The sequence below is a fragment of the Euwallacea fornicatus genome, chromosome 8 (genome assembly GCF_040115645.1).
Source record: "Euwallacea fornicatus isolate EFF26 chromosome 8, ASM4011564v1, whole genome shotgun sequence".
Classification (NCBI taxonomy): Eukaryota; Metazoa; Arthropoda; class Insecta; order Coleoptera; family Curculionidae; genus Euwallacea; species Euwallacea fornicatus.
The window spans coordinates 5,535,231-5,562,653 of record NC_089548.1 but is presented as its reverse complement, the minus strand read 5'-3'; the positions used below and the strand labels follow the sequence as shown (position 1 = coordinate 5,562,653).

Here is a 27,423-nt window from a genome sequence, read left to right as displayed (position 1 = left end):
TCACCATATGTGCTCAAATCACAATTTTGCTTATATAAGTGTTACTTTTTGACAATAATTCAAATTAGTTTTGATTACTTTACAAATTTTAGCGTATAGTCATACAAATTTTATTAGACTATAAAAGTAGTACACAAAGACAATGTAACGAAATATAATTGACTTTCATGTAATTGTTTTGTGTGATGGATGGAAACAATGAAAATAAACATTAATCAATTTCTCAAGAGTTCTACTTTAGCGGCCGGAATTAAGGTGAGACGGTGGGATCACCATATAAACGTACCACAGCGTTAAAGTAGAACTCTTCGCCATGTGGAAAATGGCTGTTTTTGACATCCTCAACCCCACCAACTCGCCCTCTGGCGGGACGCCTGTGTGTTATTATTGATCAGTTTTGGTAGGATCACGCGCCACTACTACCGATCTTCCTCTTCCGACCTATTTCAGAAAACTTGCGACATCTATATTGTAGGTAATGCGCAAGTCATGAAAACCCCATGTAAACGGTGCAATTAATAACAATTCTTCAAATTATTATATACAATCAGCGCTAATAGCTCATGAAAATGTAGGAAAAATAAAGGTTTTTATAAGGTTTAGTAATTTTGATGCCTCATAAAAAGATTTCATGTAAAGCGAATTTAAAATTGGCGCCGACGACTGAAGCGGTCCCTCTAGGCATCGTGGTGCAACGTCAAAATTGTGTTCGATATGTTTGGAGCAGCCATTATAAGATGGAGCTAACATTTTAATAATAGAGAGAAGGTCAGTAAATTTAAATTAAAAACTCCGGGAAATCTCCGGAAATGTTTGCAGGTTTTATTTCCATTATTGTTTATAAAAATAAAGTACATGTAAAGCTTTCCTTGAGGTTCAAAGGAGTCCAGATTTGATCCATGCCGACTGTGACGTATACATTCTTGATTCTTGAGAATTCAGAGAGGCGTTTGTTTTTTTTCTTTAAATTGTTGGTTATTGTGTTTATATTGTTATTTTATATTATAATTGCTCTGTAGTTTTTTAGTTTTGATCTAACTATTTGACAATTTACATAGTATCTAACAATATATTATATCTAGCTCATATATGTGAGATAGATACTGAGGTTTTTCCATTTTCTTTATCTTAGTAAGCACAGGGGCAACTTAACAGGCAATGAAAACAATTTTTTTGCAACCCACCTCTTTAGCTATCCAAATTAACTGTCCTTAACTAACTGTTTTGCAGTAAAGAGAGAATTACTTGATTAGGTCCCACGAGGATTTTTCAACTTTAGTAACTTAACTAAATTATTGTCAGTAACCTCATTAGTCAGCTCTGATACACTTTAAACCTGAAGTAAACCCAAGAAACCTTCTGAGAAGACGTCAAGCCTCAAAAATGTGAAACTATAATATTATTAAATACCTATCTATTTGTATATTTAGAATCTTTGCTAAGTTTGGTGTTAATTCTAAGCTAAACTCAATTATATATGTGTCCATAGCTTTTGTCTTTTGGTATATTGAGTTCTGCTATGCTAAATGCCACAGAATGGAGATATACAATATGTTCCCAGGTAGACAAAACAATTCTTGTCAAATGTTAAAACAAAAAAATTATTTCAGATTTGATTTGTTTTTAGGATCAGTCCTTTTTGGTTAAAAACTAATTTCCACCATAACTTAAATTCTGAAGAATAAAGTACACATAGTTCAAGAATTTCCATACAATTTATTTTTCTGTCATATTATTAAACATTAAATTCTACTCTTTGTGTCTCATTTTTTCAAAAGTTCTTTGAGAGAAAACTTACTTAAATACCTTTAAAAAATCACAATGCTTCATAGAGAACGAAAAAAATGTTTCAAAGAAAATGCTGCTCAACTGTTCCTTTTGAGGTACCATTCATTACATTAGAATAAAGTTGCTAAAATTCCAACCCAATCAAATTTATTAAGTACCTCCTAAATTATCCAGAATAAGATAAAAATTTTATTTCAAGAATTTATCCTTAAATCTATTTCAAGAGATGGTTAAAGGTGATTGAGGTTCTTGTGTTTTAGTATTTTTAATCTTAATTTATTTTAGATTTGGTATGTGGCAGAAATTTGACTGCCGTGATTAATATATGTGTAAATCTGTTTTGCATATTTATACAATATACACAAGTCAAAAAATGCAACACCGTGGTATTACATTTACAGATTAAAATGCTGAGGACAAAAGTAATGTTCAACTTGATACACCAAAACAGAGAGCATTTGAATGTTAAACAGAAATATCATTAATAACTCGGCAATGTATAGGACAAAATCGTGCTGTAGGTATAAAAAGCATTTTCAACTAATATGATTTTAACTTTCGTCTTAAATGCCTATAAATTTAGACTGTTGATATATGTATGTAGCTACAACAGATTAAAAAACAACTATCAATGGTCATGTCCTATCTGTCACGTCTTTAGATACAAATAGTTTGGTCTAATATTGTGTCTATCATGTGGCATACTTTGATCCTCCCTGTAAAAATATGATTGTATTTTAATATCATTTCTTTTTTATTCATCTAAATTTCTAGCAATATTTTAACTAAATACATACAGCGCGCCCAAATTAAAACAAAACAGAACTGTTCTCAGTTAATAAAGAAGCTATGTAAAAGTTCTCAAGAAGTTAACAGATAGCATTTTAAATAATTGATTTAGACGTTTTTGGGGTTTATATATCAAAGTAGTTCATACAGAAATAAACGATTTACTCGTCAACGATTGTTTCAAAGTAAGAAATTTGTGTATCACTCGACCCCCCCGTGCTATTTATAATTTTAAGGGAGGTTCTTCCTCTGTACAGGGTATGAAGGAAATTATCGTTCATTCGTAATAAAAAACCTTCCCTCCCCATACCAAAGTTGACGTGTCCGAGCATTTTTGCCTAACTTCTTCATCAACCGAGAGAACAGTTCTCTTCCGTTTTAGTCGAAGTATTCTGTGTATGATTTTCTAGTTCTATGAATGAAAGTTTGTTAAAAATATTTAGCCTTTAAAAGAACTTAAATGCCGTATTAAAAACAAATTACTGTTTTATACTATATTGCCAAAATGTTCTCTCTTGGACTTATATTTATTTGGTTTCTATTATGTATAGATTATATTTTCGCCAACTACACATTTCAGAATATTTACCCCTTCCAAACTCACACCATGGTTGAAACCAGCAAACAAGTTCGAGTGGACAACTGGGGGATATACTTCCTACAGAGATTACAACTGTTTTTTTCCAAAACCGACTACTGCGATTTAACTCTGCAGTTTGAAGGAAATGTCCAACTTAAAGTTCATCGCTTAGTGATGAATGCATGTACCGAATATTTTGCGTTTCTTGAACAGACTTGTCCGGCACTGGAAGAAAACACCATTATGATGCCTTCAGACTTGCAAGCTGATGTTATTGTGCCAATAGTAAATTTCATGTATACTGGTAAATAAATTGGATTGTTGAAAGTATTAATTCATTAGAACATTGATGATATTTAAAGGAATGTTGGAGTTCCATCCTAGCATATATGATAAGTTGTATAGAGCTGCAGAAACAATGAACATAGCAGTACTATCGAAGCTACTGGAAGCTCAATTGGCCCCTATGAGTAAAGCAGCAGGGTCAAGCCGTATGAAAAGAGATAAGGATACTATAAGTTCTTGGAAAGATTGTAAGTTTTTAGATGTAGGTCGACATTTAAAAAGACATTTGGATTTGTATGATATGTTAAAGCAGCCAAAAGGGCTCCAAAAACTAGCCCAGTGGCCCCCGCAATTCCTGCATCCAATGATTTGCCATCATCATTTCCTGGGCGCAGAGGCGCGTGGAGAAAGAAAACGTCTATGCCGGCTGCTGTTCAGTCCCACCCTGCGTCGGCTACTTTCAATACTAAATGGAATTCTGGGCCAGTTGAACGAGATCCATTGTCTGTAAGAATTTTATAATACTTTTTATCAGTATTTATTACTATAAATTAAAAAAATAATACTTTTCTCTGTCAGTTTCCAGATAACACCCCCAAACCAACGAGATTTGAATGGCCTGACGAAGAGGTGGCTCCAATTTCGATGTATCCTAGTTTTGATGATGTGTCATTAACAAGTAAGCCTTTATGGACTAAAGAAGATGATCCAAAAATTGGTAAGTTGACAATTGTTTAATAATTGATATTGAGGCTTAAAACTCGAAGTTAACTCTACAATTTGTGTTTTCATAATAAAAAATTTAAAATTTTAAGTTTCGTCAAGGTAAAATGGATAGTAGAAAGAAAGTGATTAAAATTTATAGTGTTATTTCTACTTAGAGTGTAAAAATCACAAACATTTATTGAAACTTTCAAAATTCTCTGTATAAATTGAGCAGAATATTCTAAAATAACACGCCCTATATATCATGATAAAAGAAATTTTGCTTTTGATCACATCTGTTATCCTATAAAAATTCTTATATTTGAAAGAGTTGCGAATTTTATCTTAGTTGGATTCAAATGTGGTTCTAGCGCCGTCGACTGTGGTTGAAAACAAAACCTCAGCATCAGCACGCCATAAATCCAACAGCACCAGTCAAGAATATGAAGACGATTTTGCAGAAAAGGACCAGAAAGGTTGCGTCTCCCAATTACCAGAGACTGCTTCCAATGATAGCACAAACAAGAGAAAAGCTGAGAATAAACTCACAACCTCACCAAAACGGTAAGAAATTCCTCTCTTTTACGTTAATTAGAAACATTTTTTTTTAATAGAGTAAAAGTAATGAATCAAGAAGAAGAAACCGTCATAAGTATAACAACCAGCAACCCGAGCGAAGTGGATCACACGAAAATCGTTTCGGAAGTGCTGAAAAAGTACCCGGAATTAGTAAAAAAGAAAAGAAACATAAAGTTGAAGATAACTCAATCCAAAACGGAGCAGCCTCAAATTAAAATCCAAACAATTAAGGAAAAGGTGCTTCCAAAAGAACCTCAGGTAAGTAAGTGACTGATAAAATATTTAAAATGCTCATGTTTGTTGTAGTACAATACGCGCAAAATTGTATGTATAATAATAATAATAATAATTTTTTGCAGCCTCTTCCCTCTTCAATTGAAACAGCACCTTTTCCTCATGTAAAAGAAATAAAGAAAGATGCGGTGGCTATAAAAGAAACATCTGTCACAAAAAAAGAATCATCCTATACAAAAAAGAAGGCCAACAATACGAATAACGTGAAGTGTGGAGCTGTTTCTGAAGATGGTCCTTGGATATGTATGGAATGTGTGGGTAAGTAATAGGAATTTTTTCATGCATTATTAACGATCTCAAACACTACGCGTACTGGTTTTACTGGATTTTTTACAGGCTTACTCATTGCGGAAAAGGGGAGTCATCTAAAGTTTTTAAAATTATATTATATCTATATGTTCGTATTTTTAATAAATTGTATATAAGGAGAAATATATTATAATATGGCAAAGACTCAAGCTCTTAAAAGTGGGCGGTGCAGAGTATAAAAAATATAAACATTTCTAACAAGTGAAAAATTCATTTGATTGTCGTGATGCTCTGATAACTACGGCGTCGCGCTACTAATTTTGACCCTAATTATATAGATAGCAGTGTGATGACTTGGTGCAGTAGAAGTAAAAAATCATACTTTATAAAGCACCGTTTTTTTAGACATCCTAGAAATCCTGAATATATATATATATTTATTTTTTTTAACTTCTTTTAAAGGACAAGATCGGGAAAGTGCTGAATTCGTGCTCTATTACCTATTTCGCAAACACATGACCGACCAACACCAAATAGCATTCGATTCTTCTCTTTGCAAATATTGTGGCAAACGATGTGGGACCGACCACTTGATGATTTATCATTTATATACCAAACACGGCCTGAAACCGCCGAGAAATACTGCCTTCCCTAGTTGTAGTAAATGCCCGTTTATCGGTAATAATAATCTTTATTGTTCATGCTTGGCGTTCATGTGCATTTTTTAGCTCCGACCACGGAACGATTACAGGAGCACGTGCAAACACATGGTAATCAAGAAGTTCAATGCCCAAATTGTTATTTAGGATTTTTCTCAAAGAAGGACCTTCAAGGGCATCTACAAATTGCTGGACATAGTAGTCGCAAAAGTAAGGTTTTAGCACGCATCAGATCTCAGGTGTAATAAATATTTTTTCCACTACTAGCGTTAAAAGACATCATTATTGGGTGGGTTATTTGACTGAAAAGTATGTTTTCCGACTTTTTCCATAATCAAGGCGTATTGTTTTTTCCTTTTTATGCTTTTGATTTGGTTTTTCCTAAATTTAGATAAGTTTATTGTAATTTGTACTGTAACAATCTAGTTAAATCAAGTAGTGGAAAAAAGTGGTATATACACCGCAGTTGTGAAATACTTGTAGTACTCACGTCTTAGATCCCTCAATGTCTCAGTCTCTCAGTGTCTAAAAATTTAAACTAGACGATCGTGTCATAGACATGTGTTTTACAAACTTAATGTTTAATATATTAATTATATTATTTAGCATCAATATTGGATTGTGCCTACTGCTTGAAAAAACTCCAAAACCCCGTAACATTGTTCACGCATGTCCGGTCTCAACATATGAAGGAAGCCCGAAGGGATGGCGTAACAAGCTTGGACGCAGTGATGGATATTCAGAACGAAGTCCCAGAGGAGGAAAATCTTGCTGAAGAGGAAAGAGAGGAGGAAGTTTCTCAGGAAATTGAGCAAATCGCGCCGGACGCGGTTGTAAACTCGAAACAACAGGAGAGAGTAAAGAAAGACCGAGTTAGTAATTTGTCTAAAACTTTTGCCGTGAAAATTCAAGATATTTATCTTTCAAGGTTAAAATTATTTCTAATGTGAAAGTTGCCCGTACAGAAGAAAACGTTTCAGAGGAAAATATAAATGCAAATGAAGGAGCGCAATTCCAACAAGAACCTGAAGCCGTGACTACTGCTGCGACTTTGAGTAACATCGGAGGAAGCATTGCTACGAATTTGGGTGAGGTTATCATAACGTAAAACTAGAAGGCATGCCACACTTTTATGCACCTGCGTGGTCTTAATAAGCAAAATTTGAAGATATTTATTACATTTCAATCAAATCGCGATTTCGGTTTTTAAATTAATTTTTAAATAAAGTCTTTAAAAAAATTGCAGTACATAATCTTATATATTTATTTATATATAATTATAAAACAAACACATTTTAAATTTCTATTACAAAACTGCATCACAAAATCAGAACAAAATAGGTGTTTACTCTTCGCTATAAAGTTTGCAGCGCACATTCAGAGCACATAAAATATGTTCTTTCCGCTTACATATTCCAAATTTTGCTGGATTCTGTATTTTGAATAATGGCTATAAAAAGCGAGGACCAATAACAATGAATGATATGAAATATGTTGCTACTTTTAATACTAGGTTTGGTGGACATCGTAGTACTAGATGACAATCAACAGTACATCTTGCAGCAACCTCAAGGACAAACTGGAAATGCGGAATTTATTTTACCATCAGAACTAACCGGAAGCGAAGGTAAAAGTAGGTTTTAGGAAGAACTTTTTCCTTTAACTTTGACTGTACCAATAAGCCAATATTATTTTTAGGAATTTTACAAGCAGCTGCTGCTAGCGGAGAATTAAATTCGACTGATGAGTTAGTGATGGTTTTAACCGATCATGACTATCCCGATGAACAAAATCAAGGGCAGTCAGATAACTCTAATATTGTCGTTCTTTATAGTCATCCCGTGGAAGGGCAACAAGGACAATTTATCACTTCTCAGGTATGGAATAATAGGCCTAATGGACTATAATAATTATAAGTAGAATGGTGCTTTTAGGGGAACTTATTGGTAAACTCGGAAGGAGTCTTGGAAATCCGAAACGGGGCAGCCATAACCACCACTGCAGGACAACTATTGGTCAACCCGGAAAACACTACCACTACGCAAGCCATTGATTCTCCAGTTGAGTCAATAGACCTCATTAGGCGCGAAATAGAAGGGACCGAAGAGCCGGGAACTGACACAGAGGGTAAGAAAACTTTGTACTGACCTTTCGAATATTTATTTTTTTTGCAGGGAAGGAATTGGTTAGATTGGAGACTGAGACAACTCCTATAACTGAAGAAACAAATATTGAGGAAGAAAGCGGTGGTGCGGCAAACAATTATGATAAAAATGCCGCTAATGTTAATGCTGCTGTGGACACCACTGACTCTTCATTGCAAGAAGAATCCATGGAAGTGGACGATATTGAGCCAAGCACCGGTCAAGACGTTGAAGCTGAGCATGAAGCAATTGAAAAATATTCAGAAAATGTAGAGGAAGAAAATGCTAGCAACCAAGAAGCAGTAGGTAACATAAATAACCAATAAACTCCATGTTTTCAGTTTTTAAAATATTATGATTAGCAGGTCAAGACGTTCCTCCCATTGTCAATGTATCCCCTATTTCTCAATCTCCCGAACAAATAACTCAGTCAGAGGAGAACCTTTCAGAAAAATACTCTACAGACGATCCCCCGCAGCAGTCACCTGAACCCGAACCAATGGAAGTAGATGGAAGTTTAAATACATCTGAAGGAAATGGCGATGAGGTCGATCATGATGAATTGCAATCCGAATCCGTGCGGAACGACCAAGAAGAACCTCATTCTAGCGCCGCCAATAGAAGCAGCAATACTATAGATCAAGAACCCAATGAGAATGTGGAAGGAGCGCAAAGAATTGAAGACGGAAATGGGGAGGCCGGTTATGAGGATTTTGCAGCAGAAGAATCTCAAGACAGTTCTTCAGCGCAGGAAGCCAGGAAAAATTTCAATAAAGAACTTTTAGATGATTGGGAAGATACGGACAGTCAACAGAGTCACGGACAAGAGCAAGAGACGCAAGAGAATGAACCGGGGACTGCAACATTGAAAGGTACTCATCAGGATTAATAACTTAGTTATAACCGTTAGACTTTCTTGAATTACAGCCACCGAGAACGTGAATAAACTAATGGATGATTGGGACGATGAAGAGGAGGATCAAAGTAAGGAATAAATTGGATGTAGGTACGTGACGTTTGACACTTTAGTACACGCATTTGTATGTATAATGTCTTTCTATGTATAATAATTTTTATTTAAATAAACAATGAAGTTTAATTCAGAAATAATAAATGATTAAATGATTTGCGTTTGAACACAGTGGAGATAGAGGGTCAGTTAAAATTTATGTACGTCAATGTTCAGCCATTCACTCCTGTGATAAAATAAATGTTTCCCAAACAAGCCTGTTTCTGGTAAGTTAATTCTTAATTTGTTGGGTGAATCAAAAGGACAATCTATACTCGCAGTTCTTACTATCTCCTAAAGGGGGAGGGACATATATCTGTGGTATAAAGTGAAATATAATTCATACCAAACGAACAACTTATTTGCGGTTCGAAAAGGTAACATATAAATAGCGATTGATGTAGTCGGTCAGGAACTGCGTCGTTTAATGTAACAAGTGGAATTTAGCAGGATGACTGAAACCCACAATATGATACGAGTTTTCATAATTTTTTCCTCATTTTGCACTATAAACAAATCACCAGACCCTCACATAAATTTGAACATGTTCAATCTGTGACAGGTATTTCTCGACAATTGTTATTGGATCTTTTAGTAAACTGATTGAGATTAATCTGAATCAAAACACAATCTTTCATAGTTTCCTCAGTCATAGAAAAAATAACGGATGCTCGTTGAAAAGAAACTCGCAGCAGGTGATGAGCTGTAAACGTAGCGCGTTTATTAAGCCATTTAGTATTTACCAACAAATAGATGACAACAAGTAAATGATGAATTTATTCAAATCAGCCTCTGTAATTTCAAAGTTTTTTTCAAGTTTGCTTTCATGATCGCCACTTTTTTCAATGATGCTTTTAGTGCGAAACACGTACAAAAATCATTATTGGTATAATTGCTATTTTCGGCACTGGTAGCATAATCTATTTCATGCACCAATTCTTCAACAACTCTTTTCACGACAATGGCGTCTTAAATCGCTAGAAAATTTGTTGCATCGCTATAGGAATCTCACCCCCACGTGTACTAATGTTTTTAATGCGTTAATGCTTCTAGCAGGAAATTTGAATGATGTGTCGTTGAAAACATGTCCCGTTCATGCCACTTCATCCTTATTATTCGATCTAATTCTTAAGTTATTCTTGCATTATATGTGAGTCACATAAAGTTCGGGAGAACAATTTAGATTTTGTAAGTTGACAATAAACCAATTAATTGATTAGTGGCAATTGAATTAATTATATGGTATGTGGGAACAACTAGTCTACATTACAGCTTAATTATTTATTTAAAATGACGTCATTACGTGTGTATTTTGTAATTACCCAAATATTAGAAATTGCAAAAGTAGGTACCTTTGGGGATCAGAAATAAACTGAAATATTTACCCTTATTCTACATTATTTTATTGCCAAACTACAAATTAGCTACCTATCTAAAATATAATAAGTAACACAGGATGTACTTATAGATATGTGTAATGAGTAGATCACGTAGATATGAATATTTCGAGATAAACTTCCGTTTTGGGAACAAAAAAGAATGGTTCATTGGCACCTAATCTGAAAAAAAGATGTTTTTATAATTATTTACCACAGTGTAAACAGGATTTGTGCAAATGAAAAAAGGATCGCATGAGGTTTCCTATATTTCTAACAAAGACCGCCAAAGATGGTTGCAAATCTAGTGGTTGACGTAGACGAAGTCAGTGCAGTGTTTCCAGATCTCTTATCGTTTCATAATGTTTACTAATAAAAGTTCTAGTGATGGATTAATCGTCTTTGTTTCATTTATTTACATTCCTACTTTTTGCTCTAATATTTTTTTAAATTTCCATGGCGACAATGGCAACGAAGTCGATACTAATCTAAACATCAAAGTGAAAATGTCAGTCGAACGCTTTCCGCCCATTTTGTTACTCTTTGTCGGAGGCATATGAAACCTTGCACAGCCCTTCCACTTAAACTGGTGCTATCTGTATGTTATAAGAAGCATACGTATGCTGAACAGCAAAGAAGCACTACTTACCAGTAATAATTAGAAATCACCAACTACTACTGGACTAACTACCCGTTTTCTACCACAATATAAATATACTAAATCCGACACTTCACCCTACAAGACAAGATCTCCCTATCCTTCTACAACGTATTTATTGAGAACACGGAGAATTTTTTCGCGTTATTGACATGGAATTTGATTCAAACACAAAAAATTAGAAATATGCAGATTCCAGAAAGATCATGCAGTTCACAATAATAACAATGGTTACGCAATTATTTGTTTGAACTTAAGCTTATCTACTGTTGGGATTTTTTTTGGGGTTTTCTCCTATTCAATAACATCTAGTAAGCTCAGGACTTACAAAAACAGACTACTCCGTACCAATCAACAAAAAAATTACGCGCTTCACTCGGCGAATCCACAGTTACTGCCTCTTACATTCGCTTCCTACCATCAGGATCGTTAAGATATGTATTTGATATGTTTTCGCTTTGTGAAACAAATAATTATTTATTAGTGCCACGCCCTATAATTTGCTTACCTCTGCTTACCACACGCGATAAATTTTAAGGCACTTCCCATTGACAGATACGTAGCCATGTTTGCAAGGCACAATGATTATATTACGCGAGCTAATTGTCGGATTTCCGCCTTTCGACATAGATACTGGAGGATGCTGGACCGTATCGAGGAGACCATGGGCCGGCAAAGAATTACTGAGTTGTAGAACACCCATAAAGGCAATAAAAAAGAACAGAGAAGTAGCTCTCATTTGTGTTTTTCGGGCGATTAATTGGAACTGAATTCCGAGAATATTTCAACAAAGCGTTGTTTTGAGCGTCTATCCTGACAATCGAAATATATGACAAAATGTTTATTTATTACTTCTAGCCTTTATTAATCGCGAGATGATAAAAGGTATATTCAAGTTAGTTAATGTGATAACAGAGTGGAACAAGTATGTTTACTGCATTTTTTTAATCAATTTTATTTGCCTATTTTAATTTGCATCGGATGACTTAAAGCAGTTCCTGAAACCAATTTAGATTTTAAAAACCATTAATTGATAAGAAATAATTAAATCGATTGTATTGTGCCATACTGATATAATTAATTTAAATATATTTCCACAAGTTGTTTAAAGATTTGATTAAATTCTCGTCGCTCGGACGTATTTTATGTATGAGCAATCAAATATGCTTTTAACGTTTCTCTAACGTTTAAGGTTCCCCGCAAACTTTTGATCTGCCCACAGTTCAGTCGCTTGCTCAATTGGCATGAAGATGTACACACATAAATGTGTGAGTTAACTCGTTTTAAATTGGCCAGTAAATGCATACATTAACGCAGGGGCTCCGAAAAAATTCCAGAACTTTCAGATCCCATATTGTTGCGGGATCTAGCAATTTTGATTGATATAGTTGCACATCTTAGCTCTCTTAACGTAAACTTATAAGGAAGTTTGTACATAAACCCTTTTTCCAGATTAAATTATTTCAAATAAGTTTTTTTTTTCAAACAACAGTTGCGATAATACAATTTTTCACATTTTCGGCTTTGTAAAAATTTACAGATAGTTCTGTAAAAGAAATTAACATTTTCAGCTCAAAGACGCATTGAAAAGGTTTTTAAAAAAGCGAGCTACATTTGAAGTTTAAAGATTTTTGTAAATATGAAAAAAATATTCATTTCGTTTCAAAATTTATTTGAAGTAGATTCTAGCGAATTTGACGTGAATATGTAATTAGAATTGTTAGATTTGCAATTAAACAATACTCTCAAAAGTTTGTTTAAAAATAAAAATTTAATTCAGGTTTATTCTTTTTTACTAAAAATAATTATAGATATATTAGAAATTTTGTTAAAAAAATTATTTGTATTTTTGAAACAACTTCCGTCTGTGAAGAAAATGTTTCCAGGTTGAAATGTCTAAAATCAAGAAGCCGTTCAAAACTAACCGAGAGTCACGTGAAAGATTTTTTGACCATTGGTCAATTGGTGGTGCTCATTTAAATCTATTTGTAATTTTTATTTAATAATTTTATACATCTTCATAATAAAAAAGTAATTTTGTTAATGCTATTTTTGTATAAAACTGAATATCTGACCTGCCCATAATTTTATATATACATATGCAGCCCTATTTTAAAAATTTGAAGACGGCTGCATTAAAGCATTCCAACTGCGACTGAATGAATTATCGGCCCTAGAAAAGGTCGGATATTCTTAAGGATCGGTACCTAAAAGGAAACGTACTCACGTACACTGTTTTATATGCTACAGCTACATATTTTATTAACAAAGCAAAAATAATCCAATTATCATAAATAATAACAAAAATTTACAAAAAAAAGCATATACAATAATTAGCGAGTGGATGTCCGTACTTCAAGATAATCTTTTCATATGGAATTGGAAAGGAGTGAATTTTTGGCTGCTAATCTGAAAAGAAAAAATAAGTTATTTATCTTTGGTAAAACTCAAAGGGGCAAAGGGAATTTCTACAGATCGAGACATCCCCTTGTTTTCTACAGATCTTTTCTGCAACGTTCTAGATTCGAAAATCAGTTTTTGAAGTATTTTGCTAGCATCACTCTACAAACAAATTGCCTTTTGCTCGCCTTTTCTCTTTATTTACGTAAATTTCGAGAAAAACAATAGTTTACGTGAATGACACGTAAGAAGAGGAAAAATTAGTTTTCAAGTGGAGTGGAAAGTTTTTCGAAAGGATTTTAAAACAATTGATCAGAGAAAATTGGAAATCTACAGACACCATAGAAATAATAAAAGTAAAAATTTCGAAAGTATTTGTTTAAATTTTCAGAATATCTTCTGTTATACCAAAAAGAGATCTTTTTCCGACACACTTGTTGAACCCAGTATTAACTTACCTATGCTTATTATAGTTAAGATATCTTGATGCATTTCCCATTGACCAATATATAACCTGCTTTGCAGGGGACATGAATTATGTTTCCCAGAGTAATACCATTTAGAGGATTTTTAATAATTGCCGAATTCCCCCCGTCTATGGACCCAGCTGCTGGAGAGTTCTGAGCTGTATTGAGGAGACCATGGGTCGGCAGGGAATTATTGAAATGTAGAACACCCACGAAGGCAATAACGAAGAAGAAAAGAGTACCTCGCATTTTGGATTTTCAGACGATCTTTGGGAACTGAATTCAAGGGATACTTTAACAAAGTGCGGTTTTTAAGTATTTATTCGAATTGAGAATCTAGATATGCGACAATTATTATTAATCTCGTCGTGATAATAGGCCCATTATCCAGGTAGATTAGTGAGATAGTCAATTCGAAAAACAACATCGTTTGTCTCGATTTTACTTACTTCTTTCAATTCGAATCATCACATTTCATAACATTTCCCCCGAATCCAGATGGTGTCAGGTCCACAATGAACTGGCATGGGATTTTTTAATATTTTAGACAAAAGTGGATACATAATGTAGGGACTTTCACTTTTCTGATTCTCTTGCACTGGATAAGAATTGGAGTGAAAAAATATATTAATAAAAAACATAATGAAAAAAAATATTTTGACTTGCATGTTGTTTGAGTAAGACAAATAGGAGCACTGATAGATTCGGACAACTTGAACGTAATATGTTTGGAGATTTAATAATGACAATGAAAGTAGTGCATATAGGGTGATATTTTAAAAACTTGCAATGTTTTTATCTCAGGAAAAAAAAGTTGAGAAATTCCTCGAAGACATTTTTATAATAAGTAGGAAGAACCAAGATTATGTATTAACTAATCTGTTCATGTCTGCTCTATAGCTCCACCCACCTCAACTTTGTAACTTCAAATGGTAACCCCCACTTGTAAAAACTCATTCTAAAGCTCTTTAAAAATGATTTAAGATCGTGTTAACTAACATCACATTTGTTCAAGCAGTTCTCGAATTGTTAAATAAAAAAGAATTAAAATATAAATTTCCAGAACTGTATTTAAGCGCAGACTAATATTTCAAATAATCATTTCATCGTTTATTCAGAGGTATTAACGAATTTACAACTGTTTTTATTGATTTTTTTTTTGCGCGTAGACACCTAAAAATCTACCGTTTTTAAAATTCACCCTGTTTCGATTGGCGAACTACGAAGAAGAATTATTCTAGCATACTGGCGTATGTTAAAGGAAAATCTGGTTAGTGTTCGTCAGGAATTTGGTAACAGGCTTTGTTACCAGGAAATTAACGATAACCATTTTGAACACTTAATTAAATGAAAGATAAATTCAAACAATCTATTTTTTTGTCATTTAACAATTCGAGAACTGCTTGAGCAAATGTGATGTTAGTTAACACGATCTTAAATTATTTTTAAAGAGCTTTAGAATGAGCTATTGCAAGTGGAGTTACGATTTAAATTTTCTAATTACGGCGGTTGGTGATTAGAGGGGAAACGTGGGCAGGTAGTATATAATTTTTAATTATTTTTTCCATTCCCGAGATATAACCATTGCAAATTTTTAAAATGTCATCCTGTATGTTTTGTTCAACGCAATGTGACAATTACTGTTTACAGAAGAGATAAACTGTCCCTATTTTTAGTTATGATCAAGCACAGAGAACAAATAAATGACATGAATTAGGTATGAAAACAGTCCCATCATCATAAAACGAGAAGTCACTTAACAGCAAATCAAGAAAGTAGGGGCAAATCAAGAAAGTAGGGACTAGTATTAGTATTATAAATTGCAACGCAAAAATGTGTTAAAGAATATTGATCTTAAACAGAAAAGGGTGGCAGGGGTATTACGTGTCGATTTTCAACTCTTATTGTGACATATTGTTTAAATTTTACAATTTTTTCCAGTTAAAAATTGTCTCAACAGCTACTTGTCACACTTCATCAAATTCAGAAATATATTTTATATTAAAAAATGGAATTAAATGTGGAATTTTATTTGAAATTCTCAAGTTTACACTTGAAAGAGAAAAAGTTGAGTTTAAAAAAATCAACTTTGACGTTATTTAGTAGTGTGAACAATATCTTTTTATTTGGTTTTTAGTTCATAAATAACTGAGTTATATTTTTTTCCTTTTTGTGAGAGCTGGTATATGTTGTATACAGATTGTTTCTGAATAGATGGTAAAACACTGAACGGGCAAGTCTAAGCCAAATTTAAGACGAAAAATTCTTATAAAGACATGTCCAAAAACGCTTTGGCTTCGATCTACAGGGAGTTAAAAACACTTTTTTTTTTCTTTTCTTTAATTGCTTATTTTTTTTTTTTAATCGAAACTTGTTGAACATTTGTACATATGATACGCCGAGTGTTTCCTAAAAACGAAAGTTTTCGGACTTTGATTTCATAACGGAGTGATACAGATTGATGGATCTTGAGCTTTCATTTATCGCATATTTTCCTGTTAATATTTTAAATCTTTTAGATAAATTTCTTAAATTCGTATTGAATTTTCTCATTTTGCAGTCTTTTGCAAAATTTCACTTAAATCGATGATTTAGGTAATATTCGCGATAATAGTCGTCGGTGTTTACATTAATCAATTTAAATAATAAAATAAGACTTAGTAAAGCTGGCCACGATTTTTTGCTGCATTTGTTTGCCGTCAGGTTTGACAACTATTGGCTGTTAGTTGCCTGAAACTGTCAAAAAACAATGGTCGTTTGGCAGCGTTTGTAAAAACACAAAAGTGTCTTTTACCACTCTGTAGATCAAAGATAGAGCATTTTTAAATAGGTCTTTTGTGAACTTCTCGTCTTAAATTTGGCTCAGGATTCGCCCGTTTAATTTTTTACCATCTATTCCGAAAAGCTCTGTACAAGGTGATCCACTTGTTTGTAGCAGAACTTTAACAGTCGGTGCAAAACTTATTTTAAGAAGAAAATTTTATATGCCGTAGGCCCATAAACGCTTCGTTTTAAAGATATTGGGCGTTAAAAACTTAAAAGCGTTTTCGATTATTTTTTATGATACTCCAACCCTGGAGATATTTAAACCAAATTTGGTGTACAATATCACATTTTAAACTTCCGTATTCAATAGTAATGTCACGGCCTATGAGCAATCAGTGCCGGAGTTGTGGGGTTTTACTACCGTAAAATTCAATAACTTACTGTCGTTTTTCACTTTTAATTATGCAATATGTATCATTAAGAACGGAGGCACATACGAAAATATGTCAAGAGACATTTTTTTTAGAGAATGAATTACATACTTATTTAGGAAAAAAAAATGAAATTTGATTTTAGACAAAACCGTATTAGTAATTTATTGAATTTTATTGTGGTAAAATACCACAACTTCGACTTTGGTTGCTCGTGGGTCGTGATATTATTACTCAATACGGCAGCATACAATATGATACTGTACACCAAAGTTGGTTTAAATATTTCCAGAGGTTAGAGTATTATAAAAATAATCTAAAAAGTTTTAAGCTTTCAACGTCCAGAATCTTTCGAACGAATCATTTATGGACTTATGTTGATATGAAATTACTTTCTTAAAATAAATTTTTCTATAGACTGTTAAAGTCACACTACAAAAAAGTGGACTACTCTGTATATACGTGTACTATCTATTATTACTGAAAATTTCCATAACATTTTATAAAAGCGATATTAATCCTGCATGATTAATTTGTTAAAATTCGATCTACCGGTCTCCGTTCTAGAAAAATGCGCTCGTTATAAAATTACCGACTTTGAACATTCTTGATTACAGTCTGTTTCTTAATGATCAGTCCCCCCGAAACAACTCGTATCACGGATAATCTCAAGTCACACTGTCGATAAGTTATCAAAATCCAAACAGTAAACGCAGCAGGAATACTCTACCAGTTTCAATGAAATCTTAGCAAACTTGGAGTTGTTCAATGTCCCACCAAGTTTATATTTTAATCCCAATTAGAGGTTTACTATTAATTAGCTTCTTGTTTTGGATTTGTGCAATTGAACGTGGAGAGAGTGGCTTTATAGTGAAACAATTCGTAGCTTATACAATCCATAATGTAACGAAGAATTCAAATAGTGTATTGAATGGCAGGAACATCATCCAGACTAAGGAGAACTGTCCAGATGGAAAGCTATATAATTCGTTTTTTAGAACGTGTCTCAGATTAGTTTCTTAGATGAGTATGTAAGTATTATGTCGTTGCATCATTTCTGTGGTATTTTTGGAAAGAAATGAAATTGCCATCATCAAAAAAAATTTATTAAACATCAACATATTATCAATTGTTATCAATAATTTGTCTCCACTTAATGGGCAGCTGATCCATTCTGGCCGCAAAAAAAATAATAATTTTTTTGGAGGAAGAATTCTATCTATGCATTATTGGCATCATATTCAGTATAAAAAATTTTCCCATCTAAAAAATTCTGTAGCGACAAAAACAAGTGATAGTCTGATGACGCCAGATCTGGAGAGTAAGGTGAGCAAGAAAGAACTCCATCGCCTAGTTGGTGTGTCCAGTGAGGGACGTCACTGGCGGAGTTTGAAACATAGTTTTTCCCTTTAATATATTTTACACTCCTATATTTTCGTAAAAACATTTAATTCTTAAGAAAAAAATAAAAATAAATATAAATTTTTTATCACCCTGTATTTAACACAGAAAGCGAAAGTGGACCCATGTTCGCATGAACTTGGTTTCTCATTTTGGTCACAGGAACCCCCAGTAAACAGTTGGCTGACTTGTTCCGAAGCACGCTGTACATCAGTGCAAAATAACAGGAAAAGTGAGAATTCTTGCAGCCTTGCACAAATACTTCTTATTACCTGAAAACTTGTAGACCCTGTATGAGTATTATTCAACCATCGGCATGACTTTTTTTTAACCTTGTCATTCGGTGAATTAGCACTTTAGCATGCAAATTGAGTCATTTAAACTTCTTGGTACTACAAACAATAAAAGTCGCAAAACCAGATCATCTACAGGGTGTCGGAAGAAATTCCGCTGCGAAATACACAGATAATGAAGAACCTCAATTATCGTTGCTAAGTGTCCCCGAACTAACGAAATTCACTAAGGAGCAAAACGATTAGATGTATATCTGACCATAGAAGGGTGCACCAAACTTAACCTTCAGGCTGACCTCTAAAAGCGATGAAACACGCGTATTCCACCCATAAAAGCAGCATTACTTACAATAATTTAACTAAAGGATAAACAAACTAGTTTATTTAATAAACATTTCATTTACTACTTGCAGAGTGTGTGCGAACCATTGTAGACAGGTGATCGTTTTTAAAAATAGTTCCATCATGAGGCGTCATGTCCAATTCTTCGGTATTGTGGTCCTTGTGTGTTTCTGCGCCAAGGATGGTCAAAGTATGCCCCAATCGGACAACTACGGGGCCATAACCACCACAACTGAGGCATCAACATGGGATAAAATCAAAAAAGGGGTTGAACAGGGGTGGCATGTTATTTATGACGAAAGTCACTGCGCGTTCCATAAGGTTTGTGGTTTGGCTGGATAGATTGAAATGATTTAATGTTTAATGGTTGCAAAGGTAAAGGAATTGGTGAATCATCATGACCATCATGAAGGCGACGATCCATGTTTGAACAAGCCCTATCAGCAAAGTACCAGCACAACGCCTAAATCATTTGGTGAGTGTTTCGCAGTTTTTAATTGAAAATGGGTCAATGGCTAATTATTTTTTTAGTTTTGCTTGCGGAAGAACACATTCCTGCTACGTCATCACAAACGCCAGTTCTAGGCTAATGAAACAGTCTTGCTTTAAAATAAGTCAGTAGTTTTATATAGTGGTGGCCAAAAATATAGAAGACTCTAAACGTGTCTTAGCTTCATGTTAAAACACTTATTATTAAAAATAAACACGTGTTACAAAAACCCAAGTATATTTTCAATAATATTATAAACAAAAAATGTTAATTTCATTTCTACGCATGTTAAAAAATGAAAAATACTAAACCAATCTGACTACCTTAGCGAATTACTTACAATTTTGACCCATGGTCTAACGCCGCGTCGCAAAGAACACCGTTCTACCACCACCATCATGTTTAACTGTTAGCTTTGGATTCTAAGGATCAAAACCAAATTATAAAAAAAGCGCTCTTGGTATTTTTACAAATTTTTTTCTAAATAACTCTAAATTTCCAGGATCTCCATTTGATAAATTTTTTCATCCATTGATCAATAGTTTTGTTGATCAATGATCAGTATATTTGTTTTTCTTGGACGTCTAGATTTTAAACAATTTTTTATACCTCCAAAAGTCTTAAATTTCTTAAAGGTTTTGGGAACAGCGTCTTGATCCACTTTCCAAAATTTTGCAAATTATTTTCGGTTGCAACCACGACGGGACTTTTCAACTGTTGCATTTCGAAAATCTTCAGAAATATATTTTTTCCTCGCCATAGAACGTATAAAATTCACCACACAATCAAGCTGAATAATTGATAATGTCCCCATAGATAACATTCCATACTTTTGTCCACAACTGTAAGTGCCCTGCATTGGAACACATTATTAGCTTATTTATTTCTTTCTTTTGTTACTTCTATAGATGTTTAGATAATACCAAAATACAAATAAGATTTTATTTTTTAATACAATCATACTTAGTTTTAGAAGGTAATAATATAATATACATGGATACACTGACCATCGTCCTTATTTTCTTCCGTAAAAATTCATTTTTTCTAAACATGCATTACCTATCTTAACATAACATGCAGAACATCGCACACTTATCATAATTTTCTCACCCGGCCATAAACAATTTGAAATAAACTATAAAATTGATAAAAAAATATAAAAATCAGTTTTGGTTTGAGCGATTTATTTAGATTTTCAATCGTTTTGCGGAGTTTTCTGAATTTTTGAGAACCGAAATTGAACCTGTGACATAAAAAAATTCAGTTTCAAAAAACCAAATTTTAAGCTACTTTGGGAGTCTTAAAGATTAAGCTCATTTCGTTGAAATATTTCTTATTTACTCACATCAGCAATAAAAAATGGGATTTGTAATAGTCATTGGGCTATTGTGTTTCTGACAATAACAGAGCTACCGACCTCCAAAATTAAATTAGAATTCGACTTTCTAATTTTAGTAATTATAGTTTAAAGCATATTTACGAACAAGTAATTATACCTATTTCTGTCAGTTTTTGAGGGTTGTTGCTGTACTGAGACGTTTTGAGGCTCTAAGGGACAGAGAAACGTAGATATGAATTCCCGTCCTTGAAGATTTCAAGATTTATTAAGTGCTTTAGATATACTCTCTTAGGTATCTTTGTTCTCTTGACTTTTGAGGATTCTTTTTATTTATACGGAGCGCTTCGTAAACATATCGACAAATTTTCAGGGGATGCAGAAATCAAATCAGAAAATATGATTATACCAAAGAAATGTCACTCCCTTAAAATTAAAGTTGACGGGTGACAACGTTTTCGGGTGTTCTACGTCATCAGGCAGAACACTTCAATGAAAAACTTTCGGTGGGCCTCACTGAATATTCCATGAACTGAAGACAGACTATGTATAGATCTCGATAGTTTTTTCTCCAGCAAATTTTGTTTCAAAGAAAGAAAGTAGACAGATTAATTTAATCACCTTTACTATAATTACTTATGTTAAATCATCACAAGAAGTTCATTAAATTTTCCAAATGCAACATAATTTGATAAAATTAAAAATTCGAGTTTTACAAAATGCAAAATTTAAGTCTTATCCGTGTTTCATTTATCTTTTTGTGGTACCTTAAAAACTAATTCAACACAAGGTCAAGAAAGAAATATCTAGTGTCAAGCAGCAAACTTAAGAAAAGTTTCACTAAGATCATGAACTGCGGCATTTTATGTATTTTTCGTTACATAGACACTGGGCAAATTGAAAAAATGGTAATTCTTGAAAAATCTGTTATTTTAATAAAATTCATGTTTTGTAAAAAGGATTTTTTAGTTTTACCCTGTACTTACACCCCCAGAAAAAAATCTTATCCTAGATTATTATTATGAATACAAAAGAGTAACTTTTTCTCCAACACTTTAGAACACACTAGTAAGAGCCACATGCAGATAAGATATACTGCACTCATTGCAGTGTAAGATAGTAATTAATATAATATCATATTATTTAACATATTATTATCTAAGTTAATATTTATTTGACTACATGGACTTCTACAAATATCGTATACACCTGCCTCCTATTCGCTTGAAGCTCGATTTACATTTTACATGGAATAAGTAGTTCCCATAAACTGGACGTAGCAGGGATGCATTATCCACTAAAAAGTTATACAGAAAAAATGTTTCAGTTTTTACATTACTATGATAATGAAAAATAATGATATTTATTAGTGATGTCTACGATCTTGAAGATTGTTAACAAATTTTCATCTTTTATAGAAATATCAAAAATTTTTAGATGTTTTCATAGATATTTTAATTATTCGTTTCAAGCCCAAGTCATAATGCCGGTTTATATAATTTCTTAGGAGTTTCTAAATCAAAATCTTCTGTTAACTTAATTTGGTCTTCAACTGCAGTTTATACATACTGGGGGACAATTGGAAAACTTACAATGGCAAAATATAAAAAAAATGTCGTACCAGTTTCTATAATATCGAGGGAGAACCAAACCGATATATTAACAAATTCATTCTCACTTACTCCCTCATCCCCAGCCACCACAAGTAAATAATATTTCACAATAACCCCCTACTTGCGATACCTTCTCTTAGTGCTTTCAAAAAAAAATTTTTGATGTTATTCTATAAAATTACATGGGAGTAAGTAGCTTTCAGTTGATTAAGGAAAAAGTAATGAAACATATTACCATTTAATTTATTCATTATTCATTCATTCATTCATTTATAACTCCTGAAAGTTATTCGTATTAGTGTTCTAGCAGCAATCTTAAAACTCTTAGACATTTTAAACCCTTTTTTTACATCTATGGTTTTTATTGTTACCCGAAAAAACAAAAAGTTTAAAAATGCGTTATGTATTATATGTTCTTCGTAAATTTCATAAAGCAAAACAGGAAAACTAGACAAGTAAAAACCCAAGAATAAAGACATAAACAACGTACTTTACAACTTTTCGTTCATCCGGTTAATGATAAAGACTGCATACGTAAAAGAGGATTTAAAATATTTTAAAGTTTTAAGGTTGCTGTCAAGACGCTAACGTGAATTATTTTCAGCATCAATAAAATTAATAGTAAATAAATTAATTGCCAATATAATTCAATTAAATTTTTCTTCATCAACCTTAAACTAGTTCATCAAATATAGCTTTGTAGATTATCATTGAAAAGCATTTTTGAGAGCTTTAAAATATGGTATCGCAAGTAGGGGGTTGCCAATTAGTATTATTTAATTGGGGTGGCTTGGGACGGCGGGACAAATGAGAACGGATTGGGTAACATATCTTTAAAGTTCCTCCTCGATAAATTTTTGATATCTTTTTTTTATTTCCTAGATACCGCCATTGTAATTTTTCAAACTTTCACTTTGCATAGCTAAAATCTTCGTGTGAGTTAAAACGAACTACAACTCAACTTAGAACCTAAAACCATATCACCCTCACCTGGCTGAAATGCCATATTCTCGGTTTCCAGATCCTCTTCATGTTGAATAACGTAACTTTTACCAATTTCACTTTGACTGCGCATACCTAAAATCATCATGTCATCGAAGTTGTAACTTACTTTTCACAAATGATATACTCACTTTTCAGAAAAAGTGCATCAAAAGTATTAAAAGTGTTCACTTCATCATACACTGCACGAGGTACCACCTTTTCTACTACCATTACTAGCAATATTATTAAAAAAATACGTTTTACTTCGTTCGATGCCATTGTTAATGTTTTCTTTCGTCATTTTTCGAAACTGTCTACATTAAGCAATGAATCGATTCTTCGTTAGATCAAAAGGTTATCAGCAATTTCTCAAAATAGCCGATAAGCGAATGTGCCAAAGGAATAACTGATACACCATAGTTTCCAGTATTTATTTTTGAAATTAATATTTAAATTTCTTCCATACATCCATCATTAGTTTGTACTTGACCATTACAGCCAGCTTTGATCAAATTTTTGCCTCCTCCTTTAGGAACCGGTTCGTACTTGTCTTTAGACTCTTTGAAAACAGAAGAAATTTTAGGTTCGTCAGTCGTTTCTTCTTGTCCTGACCGAATATCAATATTTAAAGAGCTGGGATAGGCCTCAGACGTCGCTACAAGTTATAAAACTATATAAAAATTTAATTAACCAGCCTCAGTGTACCTTCAACATGCTGGAAATCGAAGTTCCCCTTAGGAGTTGACAATTGGTTTTCATGCGTAGTTTCACTAGTTTTACATGGATCTCCATGGTAATGTTCATGCCGTATTAGTTTTAATCCGATATTGTGCAGTTTACATCTAACCATCACCCACTTATAGTTTCGTACGAATTGCTATTTTCTACTTACCTCCCATTCTCAAGCCCTTTTATCAACTTATCAAACAAAATTGATGTCGAGTAAACTCTACATATGATGATACACAAAATTACAGACCCTATAAGCGTATGTTTATTTTTCATTTTGGATTTTACAGTCCGGTGATTAAAATAACACTGCGCTCTCTAAATACGGTTAATTTTAGTTTACAGTATATTATCATAAAATGAGCAGATAAGATTTCTTGGTATTGTAGTTCTTTTAAAAAACTTTCAGTACTTATTTTCAAATATTGACACCTCTTTGAAAATTCCCAAAAGACGTCAAAATTATTTTGAGGGGGATGAATGTTTATAAAAAATTAAGCATTCTTTAGGCACGTCACAACAATCCCCTCAAAAATTTTCGATGAACGAGGGGTCATGTGAAGCCTCAAATTAAAGGTTTTTCAAAACCACACTCAATGGTGTAGTGCGGTTTAAAAACATAAAAAAAAGAAAATGAAAGAAAAATAAAAGAATACATAAATAATAAACATAATCAAAAACTGTTTGTGAGCACAAAATCGAAAACTCATCAACTTCCTATCAACAACCACATTTTTTTAATGTTTACGTACTATTTAACTGAATCCGCATTGCATTTTACAAAATTTATAGCTGCCTTAATTCAAAAACCAATTGATAGATTTTGAACCACACTACATTATTGAATGTAGTTAAGAAAAACTTTTAATTTGAGGTGTCACATGACTCCTCCTGCTATTCAAAATTTTTGGGAAAGGTGCAGTGACGCGTATAAGATTGAATTTTACATAAAAATTGCTGCAAAAGTTGTTCTTGACGTGTTTTGGGGATTTTTCGAAAAGTTCTTATTTTTCAAGTTTAAGATGGTAACAGATTTTCATTGGATGGCCCTGTATAGTTAGAGTAATGTCTTGTGTACAGGGTTGTAAATAAATGTTTACCATGGAATGAGGTTTAAGTATAATGACCCGTGTGAATCTGACCTAAAAGGTCAATTAATCTAATCTGTGGAAAGTGAAAAAAAATTAAACTGGGACAAATCTATGTATATCTACTTAAAGCTCTTGCCGGGAAATATACGCAACATTAATTCCTTAACTTCATACAAGAAATACCGAAATCATGAAATCGACTCAGTTATTGAGTTTCATGGCAGTGCTTCTATTTCATTCTCGATATGGAAAAACTCAAAATGTCTTTCCCTCTTTTACAGCCTCATCGCTACCTCTACAGGTAATACTTCAGCAATCAAAGCTGTAATGGCAAAAATATATTTTCTAGAACTCTACATTTCTCCCGTTACCCTATCAAACAGCTCTAGGCCAAAATGCACTTCCTATAGCGCAGCAACAAAATTCACCAGGATTTCCCTCTCAAGCAGATCCTTATTCCTCGATTTTTAACTATGGAGCTTTCCCCAATACAGGACAAACGAATTGGAATCCGTATTACTCCCCATTAGGACTAGGATATCAATATCCAGGAATATTAATACCTTATGGTGGAGGTCTACCTCAACAGCACTTTGGAGGGGGTTATCAGGGAGTAATGTTTCAGCCAGGGTATCCCATTTCAGGTAGTTTTGGACAGGGGGGTAAGATCTTGATATCTAATTTGCTTTGCTATTTTAACTGATTTTTAACTACGTTATAGGAGCACTAAATTTCCCGCAAATTCAATCGAATAACGCACAAGAGCCTGATACGAAAATAAACACCAATAAAAATAATGCAAACGAATTAACTGAAATCTTAGATGTTCCTGCAGAGTACCAGAGACAAGTACTAGGTTGGAGGCCACAGAGCTCCTCTAAGAGCGACCAGGTACTGCCTATAAATACTAAAATTTGCATTTTTAAAGTTCATTTACTTGGCTAATCCTCTTTACAACTCAGGCTTAAAATAGAAATATTATTAGGGGTCAATTCTAGGGGCCCTCTCGCAGATACAAAGTAGATTTTAACACAAAAACTTCCAACGTGACTATGATACCCAATAATTTGACTAAACCCATAGTCTCTGAAAAGCATTTTACGACTTCTATTAAAAGGACATTTGTTTTTGATTCTTCTAAGCCAGGTAAATGAACCCTAATCCTTTACGTGAGTTTACATAATCTTTATAGGCAAAATCGAACCAATTAACCTCCACATCATTAACGGACAAACCGTAACGGAACCACCAGTACCAGAAACAACGGTTAATGAAGATGTCGAAGGCGTCCATTCGTGGTACGAAGATGGAGGTGATAATAGTATTTAGGTTTATTCTATTGGAGGCGAAAGTTTTACCAATTGAGGTAGTGTTGGTATGTGTTTCAGAAATAATATAACACGTAGTCCTTTCTTATGATGGTTTCACGTGAGTATCTGTCAACTAAAACCTTCAAAAATAGAATGATTTCCGTGATTCCACAAGTAATTGCGAAAATTTCCACAGAAAAAAAAATATCATGCAATAAACAAGAAATCTCCAACTTCACTTTGGTCTGTCGAATAGTTCAGAATTTGGATATATTCATGGCATGTAGTCTAAAGAAGAGTCGGTCAGAACGATTGACCCTTATCAAATATGCTTCTTAAAACCACTTAAGTAAAATCCATGTTAAATTAATTAATTAACGAAAAAAATAAAAATATATACTGAGTACTTTTTTTTTATTGGCGTTTTAGACAAGAAAGCTTCAGTGCCGCACCCCATAGAAAAAAAAATTGATTTTACTTTCTATCAAACTACGCTTTTAAACGGATTCTCCATACTACGACTTAACGTATTTCTTTAGAATCTACTCACGAGAAATGAAAGATTACATCAAATACCTTCAATGAGAGTTAATAAATACGACACGCGTTATCGGCCGAATACCTACTTATGTATATGTTGTGTCCATATTGCACA

The 27,423-nt window shown here is 33.3% G+C and overlaps 6 protein-coding genes and 2 long non-coding RNA genes across 13 annotated transcripts; 3 read left to right on the top strand and 5 right to left on the bottom strand.

The window, feature by feature from the left end:
* The first annotated feature begins 519 nt into the window (after positions 1-519).
* On the top strand, positions 520-9,186 carry Cp190 (centrosome-associated zinc finger protein CP190). Of its 6 annotated transcripts, XM_066284762.1 has the most exons (19): positions 520-768; positions 2,190-2,305; positions 3,158-3,461; positions 3,520-3,690; positions 3,753-3,949; positions 4,022-4,160; positions 4,519-4,711; positions 4,762-4,984; positions 5,086-5,278; positions 5,732-5,947; positions 5,998-6,138; positions 6,535-6,800; positions 6,857-7,016; positions 7,442-7,561; positions 7,627-7,805; positions 7,863-8,055; positions 8,103-8,378; positions 8,435-8,944; positions 9,000-9,186. In XM_066284762.1, exons 3-19 carry the CDS (start codon positions 3,185-3,187, stop codon positions 9,065-9,067), a joined length of 3,522 nt encoding a protein of 1,173 aa, XP_066140859.1. In that variant the 5' UTR covers positions 520-768; positions 2,190-2,305; positions 3,158-3,184; the 3' UTR covers positions 9,068-9,186. The 6 variants fall into 6 exon arrangements, with proteins under 6 accessions (XP_066140859.1, XP_066140860.1, XP_066140856.1 ...); XM_066284763.1 differs by lacking the exon at positions 2,190-2,305 and having other exon boundaries at positions 8,438-8,944; XM_066284759.1 differs by lacking the exon at positions 2,190-2,305.
* Positions 9,187-10,461: 1,275 nt separating this feature from the next.
* LOC136340585 (uncharacterized) lies at positions 10,462-12,143 on the bottom strand. The gene is made up of 2 exons (XR_010732330.1): positions 11,624-12,143; positions 10,462-10,640 (listed from the first exon to the last, which is right to left on the bottom strand). It is a non-coding gene; the product is annotated as an uncharacterized lncRNA (long non-coding RNA).
* A 1,207-nt stretch (positions 12,144-13,350) lies between these two features.
* On the bottom strand, positions 13,351-14,713 carry LOC136340584 (uncharacterized). The gene is made up of 2 exons (XR_010732329.1): positions 14,432-14,713; positions 13,351-13,524 (listed from the first exon to the last, which is right to left on the bottom strand). It is a non-coding gene; the product is annotated as an uncharacterized lncRNA (long non-coding RNA).
* A 3,223-nt stretch (positions 14,714-17,936) lies between these two features.
* Positions 17,937-20,712, top strand: LOC136340580 (uncharacterized). The gene is made up of 4 exons (XM_066284779.1): positions 17,937-18,210; positions 19,287-19,536; positions 19,591-19,690; positions 19,747-20,712. Exons 1-4 carry the CDS (start codon positions 18,203-18,205, stop codon positions 19,803-19,805), a joined length of 417 nt encoding a protein of 138 aa, XP_066140876.1. The 5' UTR covers positions 17,937-18,202; the 3' UTR covers positions 19,806-20,712.
* LOC136340582 (uncharacterized) lies at positions 18,270-19,292 on the bottom strand. The gene is made up of 3 exons (XM_066284781.1): positions 18,913-19,292; positions 18,673-18,859; positions 18,270-18,606 (listed from the first exon to the last, which is right to left on the bottom strand). Exons 2-3 carry the CDS (start codon positions 18,789-18,791, stop codon positions 18,399-18,401), a joined length of 327 nt encoding a protein of 108 aa, XP_066140878.1. The 5' UTR covers positions 18,792-18,859; positions 18,913-19,292; the 3' UTR covers positions 18,270-18,398.
* A 937-nt stretch (positions 20,713-21,649) lies between the features above and the next one.
* Positions 21,650-24,034, bottom strand: LOC136340583 (uncharacterized). Its single transcript, XM_066284783.1, has 3 exons — positions 23,788-24,034; positions 23,645-23,731; positions 21,650-22,338 (listed from the first exon to the last, which is right to left on the bottom strand). The coding sequence occupies exons 1-3, from the start codon at positions 23,915-23,917 to the stop codon at positions 22,232-22,234; spliced, it is 324 nt and encodes a 107-aa protein (XP_066140880.1). The 5' UTR covers positions 23,918-24,034; the 3' UTR covers positions 21,650-22,231.
* A 21-nt stretch (positions 24,035-24,055) lies between these two features.
* LOC136340579 (uncharacterized) lies at positions 24,056-24,972 on the bottom strand. The gene is made up of 3 exons (XM_066284778.1): positions 24,531-24,972; positions 24,344-24,480; positions 24,056-24,293 (listed from the first exon to the last, which is right to left on the bottom strand). Exons 1-3 carry the CDS (start codon positions 24,641-24,643, stop codon positions 24,088-24,090), a joined length of 456 nt encoding a protein of 151 aa, XP_066140875.1. The 5' UTR covers positions 24,644-24,972; the 3' UTR covers positions 24,056-24,087.
* A 378-nt stretch (positions 24,973-25,350) lies between these two features.
* Positions 25,351-27,172, top strand: LOC136340576 (uncharacterized). Its single transcript, XM_066284772.1, has 5 exons — positions 25,351-25,759; positions 25,808-26,120; positions 26,180-26,349; positions 26,457-26,604; positions 26,651-27,172. Exons 1-5 carry the CDS (start codon positions 25,649-25,651, stop codon positions 26,785-26,787), a joined length of 879 nt encoding a protein of 292 aa, XP_066140869.1. The 5' UTR covers positions 25,351-25,648; the 3' UTR covers positions 26,788-27,172.
* Positions 27,173-27,423: the final 251 nt, after the last annotated feature.